General features: G+C 44.3%; 1 protein-coding gene across 1 annotated transcript in view; it reads right to left on the reverse strand.

Annotated features, from left to right (window-relative positions):
* The window catches only part of MPPED2 (metallophosphoesterase domain containing 2), a 209,316-nt gene extending 191,290 nt beyond the window's left edge, over positions 1–18,026 (reverse strand). Inside the window, exons 1-2 of the mRNA XM_055423759.2 lie at positions 17,505–18,026; positions 11,658–11,906 (exon numbers count right to left, since the gene is read on the reverse strand). Coding sequence (XP_055279734.1) covers positions 11,658–11,785 — 128 coding nt within the window. The 5' untranslated portion in view covers positions 11,786–11,906; positions 17,505–18,026. The remainder of the gene's footprint in view (positions 1–11,657; positions 11,907–17,504) is intronic.
* Positions 18,027–19,724: the final 1,698 nt, after the last annotated feature.

The following is a 19,724-nucleotide window of genomic DNA, read 5'->3' on the forward strand; positions in this document are numbered from 1 at the left end:
TCAAAGTGCAGAATTTATGGTAACAGATAATTAACAACAAATGACAAACAATGTGAGCAGTAAAGGTCCCAGTTTGGTTGCCAAGATGATGGTATCGAATTCCAAGATAAACAGTGGAGCGTGCCGGCTGCCATTAACGTGGTGGAGGGGTCGAGATGGAGAGATGCAAAACAGGCCAGCCATCCAGCACCGAGGGGCAGGGATGCGGGGCCAACCACCTCCCACGCGGCTACTATTTCCCTTCTGAATTCTCAAGAGTGTCAGCCGACGAGAGGGTGGTAGTAGACTCACCCTTTTGTAAAGAAAAGGACACCTACCTGTGCTTTTCTATTTCACATGGAGGGGGAAGAGATTCTTCTTTGAACTGCACTATGGAAGAATTAGGAATTAATATCCTTCAGGAGTTAATACCTCCTTCCTAGTCTGTCAGTTCTTCCCAAAGACTTCCCCCTCCTCACTCTTCTTTTCTCTAAGCTGGTGGAGACAAAATAGGTTTCAGGGCATCCAGCTGTGCCCAAAATGTGAGGGTCAGGAACAAAGTGAAAACAAGTTAACTGTGAAAGTCAGAATTGGAGCACAACACGCAGTAAGTCTCCTAGAGACTAACAGAGGGCAAGCCTTGGGCAGCTGAAATTTCAGATATTTTTACATTTCTCAAAAACCAGTTCATGGTTCACTATTTCTCAAATGGATTAAAAAAAAAAAAAAACCACTGAAACACAAACCTGAAGTTCTGAGTTACCCAAAAAAGTCGAACAAATTGTTCCGTCTTAGGGATCAACACAGGTCAGTGTATCAAAAATTTCGATTCTGATCCTTTCAAATGCTGGATTCATTGGTATGTAAAGTTGGCATGCACACCCCAAAAAGCCAAGGTGAAATTTTCCTTATCTCCCCGCTGACTGATGTTTAGGGATGTGCTGACATACTCCTGGCATTCAAGTCAAGCCCAAGGCCAGGGACAGCATAACTGCAAGAAGGACTTAGAATCTAATAACATACCTGCCAGGCCCTCCCCCTCCCTTTCTCTCTCTTCTTCACATACACCACTACTTTCGCTCTTCTCCATAAAACGTGTATCTCCTCATTATATCTCCTCCACACCCTAGCAGGACCAGTGTACAGAAGTTGGTACTTTTTAAAAAATGGAATATTAAATATAAGGCAAAACTAAGAGCAGTGGGTATGATATCTGTGATTATTAAAAAATGCCTAATACAGTCTGACAGGCTGCTGTGGTTATCTCTGAAGTCTTAAGGCAAAGCAAAACGAAACAAAAGGGGGAAATTTTTCCAAAACTCAGGACCAAAATAGAGCTGGTAGAAGGTCTATGTCATAGCAAAAGGCTAACTCAGGAAATTAGAGAAACACACTGAAGCTGCTTAGCTGTGGGAGATTTCACCTTTTTTTTTTTTTCTTAATTTCAGTTTTAAGTCCTTGGGCAAAACACATTTTAAACTAAGTGTACAATATGTAAATGGTTTGAAACTTGGTCTGTGGCCCAAATACCTAAAACTAAATACCACAAGTAAACCGCTTTTCTTAGCCAATCAGCAGAAATGCCAAAACAGTCCACCGAAAGATGAGAAAAGATATTTTTCTTCCAATTGGAGAATTATCAAATCTTTTAGCTGGAAGGATTCAGAGACTGTCTATTCAAAGAAATAAATGGATTTGAGTAGAGTTCATGTTACGGTGGTAGGGCACCAGAATCTTTCAAGGAAGCCACTGCCGACAAATGAACCTCAAGAAGGGTTTAATTCTCACATGAAATTTTAAAGCTCAATACTATAAAGTTCTGAAAATTTACCTCTTTGCTCTATTAAATGGTGCTAGTGTTTTTCTGTTGTTTTTTTTTCAACTAGTGTCAAGAGCTTTGCTATTTAATATAAAAACATATGAAAATTTAAACCAAGTAGAGGAGTTTATATTCTTGATGTGTGGTAAAGGGAAAAAAAAATTAAAAGCCTACAAAACAACACATTTTCTTGTTTGCATACATTTTACACTTTTACAGGGACAAACTGAAGAAAAAAAAATCTTCAAAGCAAAACAGAAGAAAAATATGCAGACCCAAATACTGCAAAGGCCAATAAATTCAACAAAGTTTCCTCTTTGCAAAGTTATCGTTTCTACACAGACAAAGCCTTTAAGTGTACTTTTTACATAAAAAAAAAAAAAAGGCAGACTAACACGGTGGTCTGGAAAATCGTGGCAATTTTGTCCACAATGATATTGAAATAATAGCCTAACTATGCCAGGATAGCTACTGAAACATCCAGTTTCCAGGATGCTAGGTAAGTCTGAAAGGGAAGGAGATGTGGGAAGGAGAGAGCGAAGAAAACTCTGAAGAAGATGAAAAACAAGCTGATGCGCACATTCTGAGACTCGAGTTTTTTTCTCCTTTTTGGGAAACAGTTCAGAACTACCTACAGCTTGTTATACAAGAGGTGGCTTGTTTTCATATCTTAAAATCTACATCTTCACAGGCTCTAAATCTTAGAATTAAAATTAAGTATGTTTCAAATACAGACTCCCTATTATAGTACTCCTTTCCTGGTTAGCTAGTCTTGTCATTTTTGTCTATTTTTATCAAAACGTCTCCCTGAAAGAAATGTTTTTTAAAAATTTTACTCAGATCAGGAGATAAATTTAATCCATAAGGAGAGGTGATTAACAATTGCCCAGTTTCAGGATATGCCAATCCACTGACTGTAGCCACACTTTTCGAATGAATCTTTTCTCTCTATAAAAGTAGGTAACTGTTTCAGGATTTGAAATCCGGGCATACCATAGTAGAAAGAATCGGCTTTGTCAAAATTCTTTACCCTCCCAGAAAGTCAAGGAACCAAAAACAAACAAAACTACCCAGTTATGCAACATACAGCTAAATTTCTAAGAACAAATCCATATGGGACAAAAATAAAAAAGGTCTAATTTTAGGTTGCCTTTTAAAAGCAAAGAAATCAACGGAATAAGAAAAAAGTCAATTCTAAAATGAAGCCTAAACTGTCATGGACCACGAGACCAGTACCCTCAGGGAGCATAACAGGAAAAAGAACTTATTTTTTAAAAGAAATGAGAGAGGAAAAGAAAAAACACCCTGTGTTTGTACATGAGAACAAACCAAAAGGGCCATTCAGCATCTCCAAGATGAATTTCAGATTGAAAACATTAACAAAAATTATGGCCATGCTAATGTGCAGGCCAGTGATAAATTTGTAATGAGAAGGAGAAAGCAGCTTACCCAGAGAAAAATGTTTAGAATTTTTTTTTTCCACACAGCTAATGCAACCCGGCTCTTCGACAAAGAATGAATTTCTACCTTGTCAGTACTGTGCAATTTTACAGAGCCCCAGACAATCACTCATTCACTGATACTCCTCTTCCTCCCTATGCGAGGTGGAGGGTCACTGGTCTTCTCCTCCAATGTTTCCCCATGATGTCTCACTGTGTAGTCTCTCCCTACAGAATATCCCTAATGATGAGGGATTTGTGTTCTTTATTTCAAACAGACTAAAGGAAAGAGATCCAACCAGTCCATTCTAAAGGAGATCAATCCTGGGTGTTCATTGGAAGGACTGATGCTAAAGCTGAAACTCCAATACTTTGGCCACCTCATGGGACGAGTTGACTCACTGGAACAGACTCTGATGCTGGGAAAGATTCGGGGCGGGAGGAGAAGGGGACGACAGAGAATGAGATGGCTGGATGGCATCACCGACTCGATGGACATGAGTTTGAGTGAACTCCGGGTGATGGACAGGGAGGCCTGGCGTGCTGTGATTCATGGGGTCGCAAAGAGTCGGACACGACTGAGCGACTGAACTGAATTGAACTGAAAGGAAAGAGAAGAAAAGAGGAAACCCTAGAGGGCCAGAGTAGGAAGGAATGATGCTCAAGTGCATCGAGTGCAATAGCTGGTGAGGAACTTGACATTCAAAGACGCTCAACTTGCTCAGGATCACAGACCTGACCTAGGCTCCAAGACAGGACCAAAATCCAGGTTCCCTGAAATACTGTCAAGTCATCTACCACAGCAAGCTCTTTATTTACCAATACTGTACACTTTTCTGGCTTCCAAAAATGAACTTGAAGGCATTTCTTAAATAGATTTCCCTCCAGTTACAGGAATAAGAAATCAGCAGCATCCACGGCCTCCCATCTTCACATACATGAGCAAGCTGAATGATGACTGAACCAAGGAACAGCCTTTGGTCTCTACCTGGATTACAACATAGAACAGAAGAAGATACCACCCAAGGAAGCTGGGCCCAAAGAAAGCCGATTTACATGATAGTGAGCATTCAATGCAAATCTTGCTAACTAAAAGCAGAAGGGGACTGCAGACAAATCACATGTTTATCATTCTTTAACTAAATGTTTTTTATCATAAAAGCATTATACAGTTCTTATAAAATAGAAGAAAGTACATAAAATAAAAAGTGTTAAGATCTTTACCTATCATTTCCACCCCCAAATTTATTTGTAAATTTATTCCCTACAGAATCCCCAATAATGTTGGTATTTATCTCTTTACACATTTTGAGATTTTTTTTAACCAAATGGCATCACTCTCTAATACTCTTCTGTAACTTTCTTCTTACACCTAGGATACCTATTGTGTTTAGTCGCTCAGTTGTGTCTGACTCTTTGTGACTCCATGGACTGTAGCTTACCAGGCTATTTGTCTGTGGGATTTTTCAGGCAAGAATATTGGAGTGGGTTGGCATTTCCTACTTCAGGGGAATCTTCCCAACCCGGGGCTCAAACTTGTGTCCCAAGCATCTCTTGCATTGGCAGGCGAATTCTTTACCACGTTGCCACCTCGGAAGTGCCAAGGATAACTAATACAGACCTGAAGTAAATATTTATTTCCTACCACTGAAGAATAAAACTTCAGATTAGACAAACAAAATCTTGTAAGAATTCGGCATGGGATGATCACCTAGAGATTCCCTAAAAGCTTCAGACCGTTTTTGATTAGCAATGCCCAAGCTAACACTGACAGATGCTGTAAAATGCAACAAAGCAATAAGGACAAGTTGGATTTGTCAAATTTCACACAAGCAGTTCAGGGGAAAAAAAGATGTTAACACTTCATGCTCACCAGCTAATGGACAAGACCAGAAATATGATCACAGCATTTATTTACCAATGCTATCTTCTGGGCACTATGTTACATACATCATCTCAAGTAACATTTACAACCATCTTAGAGAGTCATTGAACCCATTTTACAGATGAGAAGACAGAAGTTCAGTAATCCAGCCATCATCACCTAGCCAAGCCAGCAACTAGCGAGATCAGCCTTCAGAAAGAGATCTCTGACTTCATACCACATTATCAGCTGCCGTGTGAACACCGTCCTCATTCCCCAGCTCAAGCTATGCCGTTTATACTCAGTCCTGCTTATGTTATGTTATGTTATGTTATGTTATGTTAGTCACTCAGTCGTGCCCAACTCTTTGTGACCCCAAAGACTGCAGCCCACCAGGCACCTTTGTCCATGAGATTTTCCAGGCTAGGATGTTAAATCCAGTTAATTCTTAAGGCCTCTGTTATAACCACTAAGGTCCATCTAGTCAAAGCTGTGGTTTTTCCAGTAGTCATGTATGGATGTGAGAGTTGGACTATAAAGACAGCGGAGCGCCAAAGAACTGGTGCTTTTGAACTGTAGTGTTGGAGAAGACTCTTGAGAGTCCCTTGGACTGCAAGGAGATTAAACCAGTCCATCCTAAAGGAGATCAGTCCTGAGGGTTCACTGGATGGACTGATGCTGAAAGTGAAGTTCCAATACCTTGGCCACCTGATGTGAAGAACTGACTCACTGGAAAAGACCCTGATGCTGGGAAAGATTGAAGGCAGGAGGAGAAGGGGATGACAAAGGATGAGATGGTTGGATGGCATCGACTTGGTGGACATCAGTTTGAGCAAGTTCTGGGAGTTGGTGATGGACAGGGAAGCCTGGAGTGCTGCAGTCCGGTCCGTGGGGTTGCAAGGAGTCGGACACAACTGAGCAACTGAACTGACTGACTTAATGCTTCTCTTTTAACCCCATAGGTAGAGAGCCTAAGACACTGATAGGGCTCCGAAGGCTTGAGACCAGCACAAGTGAATGAAGGCCACTATGATTCTACAGGGAAAAATCAGGTGGCAACACTCAGCTCTCCAGATTCCGTGTCCTCTTGGGACTGACAATCCCATGAGTAACTCGAGGTAGGTGAGACATCCCAAGAGGCACTAAGCTAGGGCACAGAGAAAGACAAATGCTATACATTTTCAGTGACATGTGGCATCTAAAACATGAAAGGACAAAAATACTAAAACAGAAACACGGCGCCAGAGAACAGACTGCTGGTGAGAGGCAGAGGGAGGGGCAAAATGGGTGTGGGTGATTAAGAGGTACAAACTATTAGGTATAAAATAGGTAAACTAAAAGAACACTGGGAATATAACCAATATTTTATAATAACTTTATATGGACTATAAAGTATAAAAATATAGAATTACTATTTTGTATATCTGAAACTAATATAATTTTGCAAGTCAACTATATTTCAATAAAAAATTTTTTAAATGAAAAAATTTTTAAAAAGAAGTCAGGGCACCTTCCAACACTGACAGCTAAAAATTACACCCAGCCAAGTTTGCTACTATGGGCTCCCCAATGGCTCAGTGGGTAAAGAATCCACCTGCCATGCAGGAGACACAGGAGATGTGGGTTTGGATCCCTGGATTGGGAAGAGCCCCTGGAAAAGGAAATGGCAATTCACTCCAGTACTCTTGCCTGAAAAATCCCATGGACAGAGGAGCCTGTCGGGTTACAGTCCAATGGGTCGCAGACATGACTGAGTGACTAAGCATAGGACAAGTTTGCTAGTAATGACTCCTTGAGGAAGACAGGACAAAACTTACCAGTGATTTTCTTATTTATTCATTAATCTGTACTCCACTAATTTTCAAAATGAACTGAGACAGAATAAAAAAGTGCAGAATCAATAAAACAATCATCAATGAAAAGAGCTAACAATTATTGAGTACAGACTACATACTAAGTATTCCTCTAAAAACTTTTAAACAATAATGTTTTTAACCTTCACAACAACCTTTGGAGATAGGCGCTACTTTTATCATCTATATTTTAGAGATGGGAAAAAAGAGACATTAATACATTTCTCCACAGTTGGTTAGGCAGCTAGTAAGTCATGCAACCAGGTTTTAAATCCAAAAATCTAATTCCGCTGGTGACACAGACCACTATACTACACTGCCTCCCCAAAACAAATGTAAAAGAAAAAGAGTTAAGTAAGATTCCAGGGCTGTTGACAACTAAAGCCGTAGACAAGAAAGTAGAAAGTATCTAAAACTGAAAATAAAATTTAATTTGAGCTTCCAAGCAACCAATCTTGAAAGAAAAAGGTGAGGAATTAACCTCAATAGGGTAGCCAATCATCCTGGTTTGCAGGGGACTGAAGGGTCTCCCAGGAAGTGCAACTTTTGATGAAAAGACAGAAATGGTGAGATACCTTACTACTTAATTAGGCCTCAGACAATGTAAAACATACAAAATCTTGTCAGTGTTTTGAGATCTACTCTGATTCCTTGAGCACCTTCTCCCACCCTCACTGAAAATACTAAATAAGTTTCATCATTAAAACTACTAAATAGCATTCTGCTTGGGGAAGATGACAGCGTTGTAGAAAAAGGAAGCCCTGTTAATTGCTAGTTTTCAACCATCACATCTATCAGTATCTTTAAGAATCTGGATAAGAGGGACTTACAAATTCTGGGTTCAATTCTGCCCTGCCAACTTCAGCTGTGCTTTAATTTTCTTTCCCAAGGTCATATGGGATTGCTTTCTTTAAAGAAAAAAAAACAACAACAACTCCCCTACATCACAGGCAGAGATGCAGACCAGTGATTCCTAGAAAGCTTGGTGGCAACCTGTTCAGAACTCCCAAGTGAAACCAAACCAGGACCATGTGGTAAACCCTTAATCCAGTTGAAATGACAGCTCTGAAATCAATGATGAGGTTATGAAGATAGGAACCGGTCTTATGCATGTGTGTTCCCCTCACAGCACATCCTGCAAATAAATGTCCTAACTGCAATCTTAATCTTGGTATGTCAGAGCTAAAAGGGTTCGTATCTATCATTTGGTGCAAATGTTCACATTTACTAAGAGAGAAGAGAAAGTAAATTGTCCAAGATGGGTCACAAAGCTAAGGTGCGACAAACTGACTAAATGGGAAGTGAACTATTTCTTAACTAAGTTAAATAAACCTCAACTAGGTTTCCTGAAAGAAAAAGATCACTTAACGGACCAGCACTGTAACTCCAATCCAGGTGATCTGTCATGGGTCTCCACAGATGTCAGTTGTAAGTGCAAAAGGAAAGCCAATGTTTTAAGAAACTCATGCAAAATAAATGAGCAACTATTCAAGAAGAAAAGACAAAATACCTTTAGGGAGAGGAGTAGAGCTCTTTTGTCTTTTAACCATGATATGTTAAAAATTGTAGAAAAACTGAAGAAATTTTAGACTATTTTATAGGTATTTTGCAGCCAATTTAGGTTTCTATTTCAACTCAGGGCAATCTTTTCAGATATAACATGATCATATTTAACCAAAAAACTTGAATGCCCAGTATGGGCTGGTCACTGTGCTAGGGGACAGCATGGAAAAGAAAGGTCAAGGAAAAGGTTGGCCAGCATCTTGATAATGTGTACCTTCCTTCAAACAACACTGAGTGTTAAGACTGGTCAGAGAGATCCCAATGAAAATCTTCAAATCTCAATCACAATTTTTCAACACAATGTACAATCAAATCCAGGATCAATCAAGTGATCAGTCAATATTTCTAAACACCTATCACCTGCTCAATCCTTGCCTTTAAAAAAAATGAATGACACAGGACTTCCCTGGTGGTCTAGTGCCTAAGACTCCGTGCTCCCAATGCAGGGGTCTGAGTTCAATCCCCAGTCAGGGAACTAGATTCCACATGCCACAGTGCCACAACTAAAGATCCTACGTGCCTCGATGAAGACTGAGGAGCCCACGTGACACAACTAAGATCCAGCACAGAAAATAAGTAAATAAATGCTAAAAGCTTTTTTTAATAAAACAAACCTGTCACAGTATTTTTTTTTTTTAAAAAAATGAATGATATAGTTTGAGAGAAGAGGTAGGGAGAAGCGGGGGTAAGAGAGAAAAAGAGAAGAATAAAAATGGAGGTGGTCTGGTTGGAGGAAAATATCAAGTGATGAGACATGTCATGTTGGTGAGGGGGCGGATGGGCATAGTCACTCTGGACTGGGGAAGAGAGAAGAGGTTTCCTAGATGCAGAAGGACAAGAATTGACTCTCAGCAGAGCTGAAATGTGAGTGTCTCAGCTGTGAGAAACAGTGAAGGCAATGGCACCAAGACAGAAAGGCCCACAGGGTGCCAACACGCGTGGCTGCAACAAAAGGTGCGTGTGGGAAGCCCTCCACCTGCATCTTTTGTTCATGGGTGATGAAGGTGCAAAGGGCAGCTGGAGTTAACCATGGAAGAACTACTACTCCCAGGGCAGAAGTCTGGTAAGAGGGCTACACAGCTGTCCAGGCTGCCACTGCAAACTGCACTTTTCAAGCCTTGTTTTCATAAAAGGTATAATTTGATCCTTCAGATTTTTCATGGCTAGATCATGTACATCAGTTCTAAGGTTACATGATTTTTAAAATATCATTGTGCATTCACAGTTCACCAGTGGAATCTTAGGGCTACAAACAAGCAAAGACTAAGCTGAGATTCCCTGTCAGTCATTTTTCAAGGAATCTGGGGCAAAACATACTTTATTTCGCCTGGAAGGAAACAAAAATCCACAAAGTGTTGTGCCATTCTTTAAAAGAAATGTTGCACCAGCAAAGCAGAGCTCAAGGATTCCTAAGTCCAGTTTGCACACATTCTATAACATATTTGAAGGAAAAGCAATTATTAGAAGCAGAAGAATAAAAGGAATGTTTGAAATGAACACACAGTTACTGTTCACAAAAGCCATTTTAACAAAGAAAAGTCTTTCCCTTAAAAACTTTTCCTTAAAACCATGTTAGGAAACCTTCATTATTATGAACATATCCTGATTTAGAATATAAAAATCTTAGAAATAGTTTAGTATTAACCATTTGCAAGGATTTCTCTATTTCTTCTTTTTTTGCAGAAATCCTATCATAGATAATTGAGGAGCTCTACAGAATATGCAAACTTGCAAAGTAACATCCTACTACTTATGACAATACCCAGGCAGTGAAGAGAAAGATCTTTGTGTTTGGTTAGTGTTTGTAAATTTGAGGAGGGGGGTTGCATGCATCTGTGTGTGTATCTGTGTTGGTGGTGGGAGGGAGGTGGACTTACTGTTTTGTTTTTTTTTTTTTAATGCCCAAATAAAACAATTACTTTAAAAAAAAAAAGAGCTTGTGACTTGGACATGCCCCGAGTTCAGTTTTGCCAGGAATGGCAAAATCAGTCAACAGATCCCTAACCTCCTTTCTCTCTTGACTATACAATGCTTTTCAAAGGGGTTTAGTCCTACCATGAAAGACTCATGTTAGACATTGGAAGGGTCTAATAGAGAATGAGCACCAGGCCTTGAATAAACAAGGGAGATGGTGACCTTTTGCCCCTTCTGCTGAAAGCCCAGCACATCCTGTAGCAGAGGAACACAAAAAAAGCTGGTGTGCACCCAGGTGCTGCAAAAATCCTTGCCTCTGGATTTCTCCCACACTTTGTTCCTTAAACAGTTTAAACCCAGACAGGACTTAAAAAGTATTAGGGAGTGAGGGAAAAGTACAATTCCTGGAATCCACTGTCCCACTGTCCCTTAATCCTTTGTTCCCCATATTGTTCGAATCCAGCAGCATGCTGCACACGTTCTACAAGCAACAGGCAAGACAACAGATTTAGCAGTGCCTGTACAGTTAGTCCCAATTAGGCCTATTTCCCAGCTGAATGTAAAGGGCTGGTGGGGTGAGTTATAGGGGAAAAAAAAAACTACAGAAATTTTAAGGACATTTCATCAGGGAAGCAAGCAATGCAAGGTAAATGCAAACTGAACTAGGGGTCAGGGGAATCTGCCAAAATTCGCTGTGTGACATTAGGTGAATATCTGAACCTCTCTGTTGTTATTCACAAAATGTAGGCAAGCCCTTGGGGGCTCTAAAGTTCTAATGGCAAATTATGGTCAACAGTACATACTCTGGAAAGGTTCAGCGTTACCCGGATGCAGAGGAGTACTCTTGCCTGGAAAATCCCATGGATGGAGGAGCCTGGTGGGCTGCAGTCCATGGGGTCGCTAAGAGTCGGACAGGACTGAGCGACTTCACTTTCACTTTTCACTTTTATGTATTAGAGAAGGAAATGGCAACCCACTCCAGTGTTCTTGCCTGGAGAATCCCAGGGACAGGGGAGCCTGGTGGGCTGCCGTCTATGGGGTCACACAGAGTCGGATACGACTGAAGTGACACAGCAGCAGCAGCAGCAGAGGATTCCTCTGAGCCATACTCGGAACCACAGATAACCCATCTGTTTGGTGAAGCATACATCTTTTATTCTCCAAGTCATTAGTGACTTTCTAATTCCCTGATGGCTAATTTTTTTAAGTTCACAAGTGATACTTACATATGTACATGTGGTGGCTGGAACCTGCTCTGGTTGATGTTGTAGTGCGTGAATGCCTGGGTGGGGTTGGAGCTGTACTCATCCACCGTGATGGTAACTTTGCCTTGAGAAGGAATCCCATGTGCCATCCTTCCTCTCTATAGGCATGAGCAATTCACAACTTTCCAGAGCGAAGGATGGAAGTGGGCATGGTGTGTTTCAGCCAACCTCTGAACCCAAGGATCTACTCATCAATACTGCTCTGCGTTTCTGAAAAACACAAAACAAACCAAAAAATGAGGACAAAGAAAAAGAGGATGTTCTAAACAATGTCAGATGTGACACCTGGGTGTGAAATTGGTTCAGGAAAAGTCTTAATCTGTGTGGTCACTTCATAGACAAAACCTTTCCCAACTCTCCATCCAGCACGTACTTCAGAATGGACAGGAGACTCCAAATGACACGGCTGGCTGCTAGCAAATCATTTCAATGGTGTTCAAACTAAGATTTCCTCTTTAATTATAATTATGGCACTTAACGTGAATTACGGAAGGGCACATCCACAGTTGCCACGGTGTCTAACTATAAATGGTTTGAGCTCAAAGTGGAGAGTCTTCCAAACCTTCCCTGCTAATTGGAATGTTTGGTCTGTACAAAGTTGGTGTCACAGAATAATTTGAAACCTCGGTGCTTAGCACAGCCATAAAGCACAATGCCAAATGTAAATTTAAAGTGCTGTGTTCATCACAGATAGCTGTGTGTAACTATGACACGCACATAATACATGCACACATCACACATTATTTTTCAGTGGCTCCAAAATACATAGGTACTCAAAGCATGGTATACAAACGGATTCCACTCCAGCCAAGAACTTTATGTTAAGGCAAATCCTTCCTGCTACATGTAACATACTTTCTTAAAACCGTCCAGTTACTCAGGGGAAAGTTGAACACATCCAGGCTCGGATCACCATTTTGGATGCATTCATTACCAGCCTCGTGGAGACCAGAAGGAGCAGTAAAGGAGGGTGGCCATTGAATCTACAGCTTCACTCCTGCTTGAAAGTGAAAGTCTGACTGTGACTGCATGGACTATACAGTCCATGGCATTCTCCAGGCCAGTATACTGGTGTGGCTAGCCTTTCCCTTCTTCAGGGGATCTTCCCGACCCAGGGATCAAACCCAGGTCTCCTGAATTGCAGGCAGATTCTTTACGAGCTGAGCCACAAGGGAAGCCCTCACTCTTGCTTGATGCTGCAATATTCTCAGTAGCTGATTTCATCCTTTAAAATTTTTTTCAGCTCATTTTGATTATTTGTATAAAAGACACCATATTATTTGTTGCACTGGGTTCAGAAATGAGGATGTTTATTTTTATAGCAGGAGAGCAAAGACTGAGCAGAGCCTATCCCTGCTTCTAAGCTGTTGCAACTGATCAGGGAAGCTTTAAAGAAGGGGACAGCATGCTCCTTGGATACCCTTGGCTTAATCCACACTCTCTTACTTTAAGCGCTCTGTATTACAATACTTTCACCATGTGCACCATTAAGTTCTGGGAATCTTAGATGCTATCTCAAATAAAAATATTTAGAATAATAAGATTAGATTTAAATTTGGCATGAAACACCTTAAATATCAGGCAAAAGGCAGATGGCTTGCCATAGGCCATTTATTTTATTATTTTACAACCCAGGGCTTGTGTAGTCCTCCATATGCTAGCTGAGCTAAGAAATTCCACAGCCTTCTACTCAAATCATTGCCTTCTTCATATTAGCAAAGCAAGCTAAATAACACCCACCTTGCCTGGGCTCCTAACACACAATGGCGCTGCCAAGACATGAATCCCTCCTGCTCTGGCATTTTAAACAAAGTGTCATTTTGGGTTCTCTTTCTTCTTCCTGACTTCATGGGAGGTATGAGTCCTCTAAGCACTGGCTGACAGACAACCAGGCCAGTAGGATTAATGAAATTAAAATCTTTGCCTGCTTCTCTGATGTAAGATATCTGTAAGAACTGCTTACAAATCATAATGTAGCAGTTTTCATACCAAGTTTGCAGCTGTTTCCTTAATTTCCCCCACAATTATATTTTACTGTTATTTTGCATAACAGTAAAACACAACACCTGCTTCAAATTGCAGTCCTGTTCTAAGTACTGTAATTCTCTTTTGAGACACAAAGTACCGAGACACGAATGAAGTGCAAAACTGCATAATTGCGACATTCTGAAAAGTAAATACAAATGAAAACATCTTCCTGTTATAGAAATGGCTGTCATTAAAAAGAATGTTAGCCATCAAAGCACAGAGGGGGAAAAAATACACATTTTCAGACTGGAGAACTTAGTGTTTGCATAAATTAGAGAGTGGTGTAAAAATTACATGGCAATTCTTATGTTCCTGCCATCAATGTCTATTGTGTGAAATACAGAACGTTACGAAGCAAAGGAAATAAAATTCATGTCTAGACCAGTGTGACCTCTCTGTAACAATCTCTGCACCCGGAGCCAGAAACAGTTTAAATGTTCCTGGAGTAAACTCACTAATTAAACTCAGCAAAACAGCCTAGAAATGAAAGATACATACCTATTATGTAAATATCCAGGTAATGACCTACAGTAGTTAGCATTAGACCCTCCCATTTGAAGTCCAGAAAAGAAAGAACTTAGAAGGTGATCAATTTGCACTCTTACATGGTCCACTATATCCTACAGTCAACATGGGATTGCCTTTTCTATCAAGTGAGATCTGTGCCTCTTTGCACCTTTGCTCCAGTAAGACAAATAGAACATCTTTTCATCAGCAAGCACAGGCCCCTGTAACTCAAAAGGGTAAATGGGTGGCTGGCACCTCATTTGAATTCATCTTTACCATGTTCTTTTTCAAATGTTTTATCGAAACAGTGCACCTGCAGCGTCTATCTTCTTTAATCTGGAGTCCTTTGAAGAAAATGTCAGACTGAGGCAGAGAGCTTCAAAACTTTCACAGGAACCTTTACAGACAAGTCAAGAAAAAGCTTATTTTTAAAAAATGCTATGTTCACCCCCATTCACATCACAGGATAATCATATCTCAAAATATGAAACACCAACACATGGGAAAAGCATTTTTTTTTTGTAAACTCCCTCCTCTAATCTGAGAAACCTGGAAAAAGCTTGAAACAAGACAGAATGATACACCTCCTCAAACTAAGAACCTGCATTCCTTGCTTCATACAGGCAGTAAAACCCTCCAAATGATCAGATTTTGGAGCACCTCATCTTCATCACACACATTATTTTTTACATATAATATTTAAAGAGAGCAGTACTCTTTATTAAATTTCCATTTTTATACTTCAATACATTTGCTTTACAAAACAAAGGAACCCAGTATAAACGCCCGCAATCGTAAAGAAAAATCTAAAAGGGACTGACACTGCCAAACATTCATGCTGGTGCTACTTTGATTTTCTCTTTAAAAAAATCATGGGAGCACATTTTGCATTTCCTAGATAGCAATCACTTCTCCTGTGCCTTAAGCTGTGCAACTTGCAATATTCTTTTTTAGGAATCTAGTGGGAAATCCTTTTAAAGACTGCTGGCAATGAAAGGATTAAAAGCTGAGGAATTAAATAACTGTCTCCACCTCCTAGACACCAGAAGTCCAATTTACCAAAAGTTTCAAAGCAACAACTCATGACCTCTCTACCCGAACACCGCACGGCACAGCCTATGAGAAAGGAGCCCGTGATCTCCTCGTTTAAACAAGGATGCTCATTTTATTCACTAGCCCCTAAGAGGATCGTCCGACCAACCTCCTGGTCGGACTTTGGAACTCGCCGGCTCCAACTCCGCCAAATTTCTCTCTCTCCTCCCTCTGCCGCACAGATCGAGTGCTTTCTCAACTCACGCATCCCTGTATCCCGGAGCGATGCCCAGAAGCCTTCCGGGCGGTTTCTCCGCCAAGGGTTTTAGACGGATGCACAAAGTTACACGTGCCCTCTGTCCACAGAGCGCCCTCCCTCCCAACGCACTTACACCTGAACTTATCTCCAGCACTTCGGACACCCGGCTGGCACATTCTTTCGGAGAGAAAGGGCAGGACTTTTCTCCCGCGCCTCTGGCAACGCGTGGAGACTATATATGGTGGGGCGGGGGGTGCGGAATTCTCTACTTTGGATTGGTGTGTTTGTTTTAAATCTACGGTGGGCAGTTGAGGGGGGGGGGTCAGCAACCACACACACACTCATTCACTCACTCGCGCGCGCGCCCTGCCCTCCCGGCTCACGGCCGGCTCGTCCGGGCTACAGCTCCCCCTTCTTTCCTGGAGCACCAGCTCGCCTTACTCGCTCAGTCCCTCGTTGCCACCGCCGTCGTCTCCGCCACGGCTGGCACTGTTGGCGCTGGCGCTCGCGGCCCCAGGCTCCGCTGGGCGCTTGTCCTTTCTCTACCGCTTCCCCAGCCCCGAATTGATTGATGACCACCGGTGGCCAATGGCTCTGACACCGCGCCATCCTCGCTCGAGCATCAGAGCCCCACGCCCCCGACGTCAGCCTCCAGGGCGCGTTGGCATCCCCGAACCCTGAGAGCTGAACCCGCGCCCGGGTCCGCCGGCGCCTCCCTGCTCTCTGCCCCGGAGCTGCCGGGCTGCATCCTTGGAGCGGCAGAGAAAGAAAGGGAGGGATCCAGCGAGCGTTCGAAGGGGGTGTGGAGGCCACGGATTTCCACCCCCCTCTTTGGAAATCTTTTCTTTCACTTAAAGTTTTGTTTTTTCCCCCACCCTGACCTGTTTGTGTGTGTTTGCAGCATCTCAATTACACATTTTTCAAGACCTGCATTTGCACTTAATTTGGGGTGTCCCGGGGAGGGGTGTGGTATAAATCCGCCCACTGGGGCATCCTTAATTTCTTTCCTTGCTGGTGGATTCTAATACCCTCCCCAACCTCCAGGAAAAATGCCCCCTTCACCTCCTAGGCCGCAAAACCTCGGAATTCAAAGGTTTTGCCAAGACAACCCTGTTACATGTAAATAGCAAAGAAACTCCTGCCTCCCGAGGGAAGAAATCGAGCGGCAACGGTTACTTTTTCTAGCCGTTCGTCCCCCGCCGCCCAGCCCGGGTCGCTGGCCCGCTCTGCAGGCTGCGATCGCGGAGACCGGAGGCGGCGGGGGAGATCCAGGCTGGAGCGCGGGGAGAGGGTGAGAAACGGCCCCGCGCGAGAGCGGCGCGCGCGCAGGCGGCCCGGGGGCGGCCGCGGAGCGCAGACCCAGCACAAAGCTGCGCGGCGCCTTCGCGGCCGCCGCACCTCGCTCCGGCCGCCGCGGGCGCCCAGGGCTCGGGCCAGCACAATGCACCCGGGCCTAGGCCGGGGCGGCTCGAACACAGAACCCCGGGACTTTCTAGTAAACAGCTCGCCGTGCCCTCGTCCCCACCCCCAGCCCCGCCGCCCGGCTTTCGCCACTGCCCCTCGCCTACACCCCCTCCTTCGCTGCTAAAAGAGCCCGGCGGAGGAGCGAGCGGCGAGGTGGGGACCCCGGGAGGTCGGGGGCCGAAGACGGGGGGAGGGGAGAAGGGCAGAGGGGCGAGATGGGGAGTGGGAGGGAGACGGCTCCGAAAAAAGAATTCGCTTTTGCTCCGGGGGTGGAAAAAAAAGCCCTCCTCGGGTTCCCAATTGCCCGGAAAGCGGTGACTCGAGCGACTGTCAGGGGCAGCGGGGCAGCCGCGGTCCGCAGCCTCCGAGCCCCCCGCACGCGCCTCTGACAAGGCACCTCTCACCCGGGCTCCGCTTTGTGTGTGCATTTTTTTCCCTTCCTCGCGCGCGCGGCACCGGGCGCCCGGCCGCCTCCTCCCCCTCCCCCGCCCTCCGCCTCCCTTCCCGGGGCGGATTACCTTTCCCGGGCTGCGCTCCGGGTCCCGGGGATGCCTTCAGCGCCCGACGAGCAGGCGATCCATCGCCGAGCAGCCGGAGCCGGCGGCAGGCGCGCGGGGGGCGCGCGGGGGCGGCGAGGGGCGCGGGCGGGCCAGAACCTTCGACCCCGAAGGTCCCGCCGCGGGCTGGGGCGGGGGGCCGGGGGGCGCGGCGCCAGAGGGAGGCGGGGGGCGGGGGCAGAAAGGACCCGAGCAGCCTCGATCTGGGGAGAGAGCGAGCGTGGGGGCGCGGAGAGGGAGCGAGGGCGCGGCGAGCCGGAGGGAACGAGAGCGGTGCAGTGACAGGGACTGCCACTGGGGTCAAAGGAGCAGAGCTCCAGGAAGCAGGGCGGCCGAGGCGCCGCTCCGTGCGCGCTCCCCGGCGGGACCCCGCGCCCTCGCGCGCCCCTGCTGCAGCCCCGGCCCGCTGGAGCCCCCACTGGCGCCCCGAGGCCCCGGGGTTGCGAGAGGAGGCGGGAGCTAAGGGCGAGGCCGGGAGCCTGCTGGTGCTCCCGGGTCAAGCAGGCGGCAGGAAGCGGAGCTGCAAGTTCATCATCATGAGGGTGATCAGCGTAAAAATGATAGGGGACTGAGAAGGGGGGCTACGGAGCCCCAGGAAAATAAAGGGAGTTTTCCCTCCAAATGGGCGTCTTCTGCAAAGGGAACACCCAGGCCCCAGGCCCCCACCCCCCCCACCGACCTGCCAGGCGCGGTCTGGAGTCCTGGCACAGCTCCAGGGCGCAGTGCTTGCCTGGGGGCAAGGAGAGCGGCTCGGGCACTGCGCTGAAACGGGGGAGGGCGACCCTGGGTCTCCTCCCGTCTCAGAGCTGAGACTTTAATGGGGTAAAGCTCTGCACCTTTTTCTGCACACACAGACACACACACGCATGCACACACACCTCTTTCTTTCTGCAATGTTGTTCCTGAGAAAGAAAAGGCCAGCCTCGCTGACAATTTTTTTCACCTCCAGGTTCAATTGAGGGAGGTGAGGAGAGGCAAGGAGTCTAAGTGTTAGCATTTTGATCTTTGGGGCACATTTCCCCCGAAGGATAAGCAATTAAAAAACGTTGTAAAAATCAGTTTGCCCCCTTTTTTCCCCTGCCACTTTGGATTATGGAAGAAAAGATTTTCAGAATTGTATGCAAACAACGTAAGAAAAGGAAAAGGCGCTGAGATGCTGGAAGACAGAGGACAAGGAAGAGAAGGCTTTTAGAAAACTTGGTTGATGGCGTTGACTGTGAGAGACGAGGTGACCCTGTGATGTTATGCCATGGTCAGAGTTGAAGGATTTGGATGCCTACCAGCTCTAATTCCTTCCAGGAGTCAGACTCAAAAATCTAGGCATTCTCCAAAGGGAAATCCAGTGGATGTGTGTGAGAGTGAAGTGTGCTAGCTATACTATGTGACAACGGACTAGACATCCTGGCTGAAATTATATCCCCTAAAAATAAAAAGGAGCCATTGCAACCTGGTCTGTGGCCTCTGTGTTGAGACTAATTGGTTTCCAGGGTCAGGGGAGGAAGAGAGAGAGGCTGGTAGGAGCCCCTATAAAAAAGATCAAACGGAATTCACTTGAAAATATGTCCCTTTTACAATGGACTTTCCTGGCACTTGAAGTAAGCTGTCTTATGGCCAAGCTGAAATAAAGGGGAGAAGGTCTTGCTAATGTATTTATTCTGTTGTACAATATGTCCAGAGTGTCCGTCCTTGTCAAATGTGCTGGGAACCATAGGACAGTCACTTTCCTTGCCCAGCATAAACCACAGCAAGGAGCACTGGCATAAAAGAACATCAAAGATGGGCAGGGGGATGGACCTTTTATATTTTGTTTTTGATTTCCAGTCCAGCAGCAAACATTGACTGGAGTCATGTTTTTGAAGAAATGCTTGGTTTTCTTTTCTTTATTCTGTGAGTTAGCAGTACACTCCTTATCTAAATGGTTCAAAATTTTCAACTGATTTTGACTGATTTAAATCTGCACCAGCCAAATAATTTCTGTGGTTTCCTTCCTTAAAAAAAAAAAATCTTGATAGTTAATCAAAACAACAAAACTAGTTTGTACATGATCCCGGATCTAAATAATGCACACACAAAAAATAAATAATAACCTGTTCTACTTTAGTGGCATATTTTATGGGACACTTAATGATATTTTAAAAAAATCAAGTCAGTGATCTTTACAAAGTTGATGAAGAATTGTTT

The sequence above is a fragment of the Moschus berezovskii genome, chromosome 14 (genome assembly GCF_049115385.1).
Source record: "Moschus berezovskii isolate FMDL1 chromosome 14, NW_MosBer_1.0, whole genome shotgun sequence".
Taxonomy (NCBI): domain Eukaryota; kingdom Metazoa; phylum Chordata; class Mammalia; order Artiodactyla; family Moschidae; genus Moschus; species Moschus berezovskii.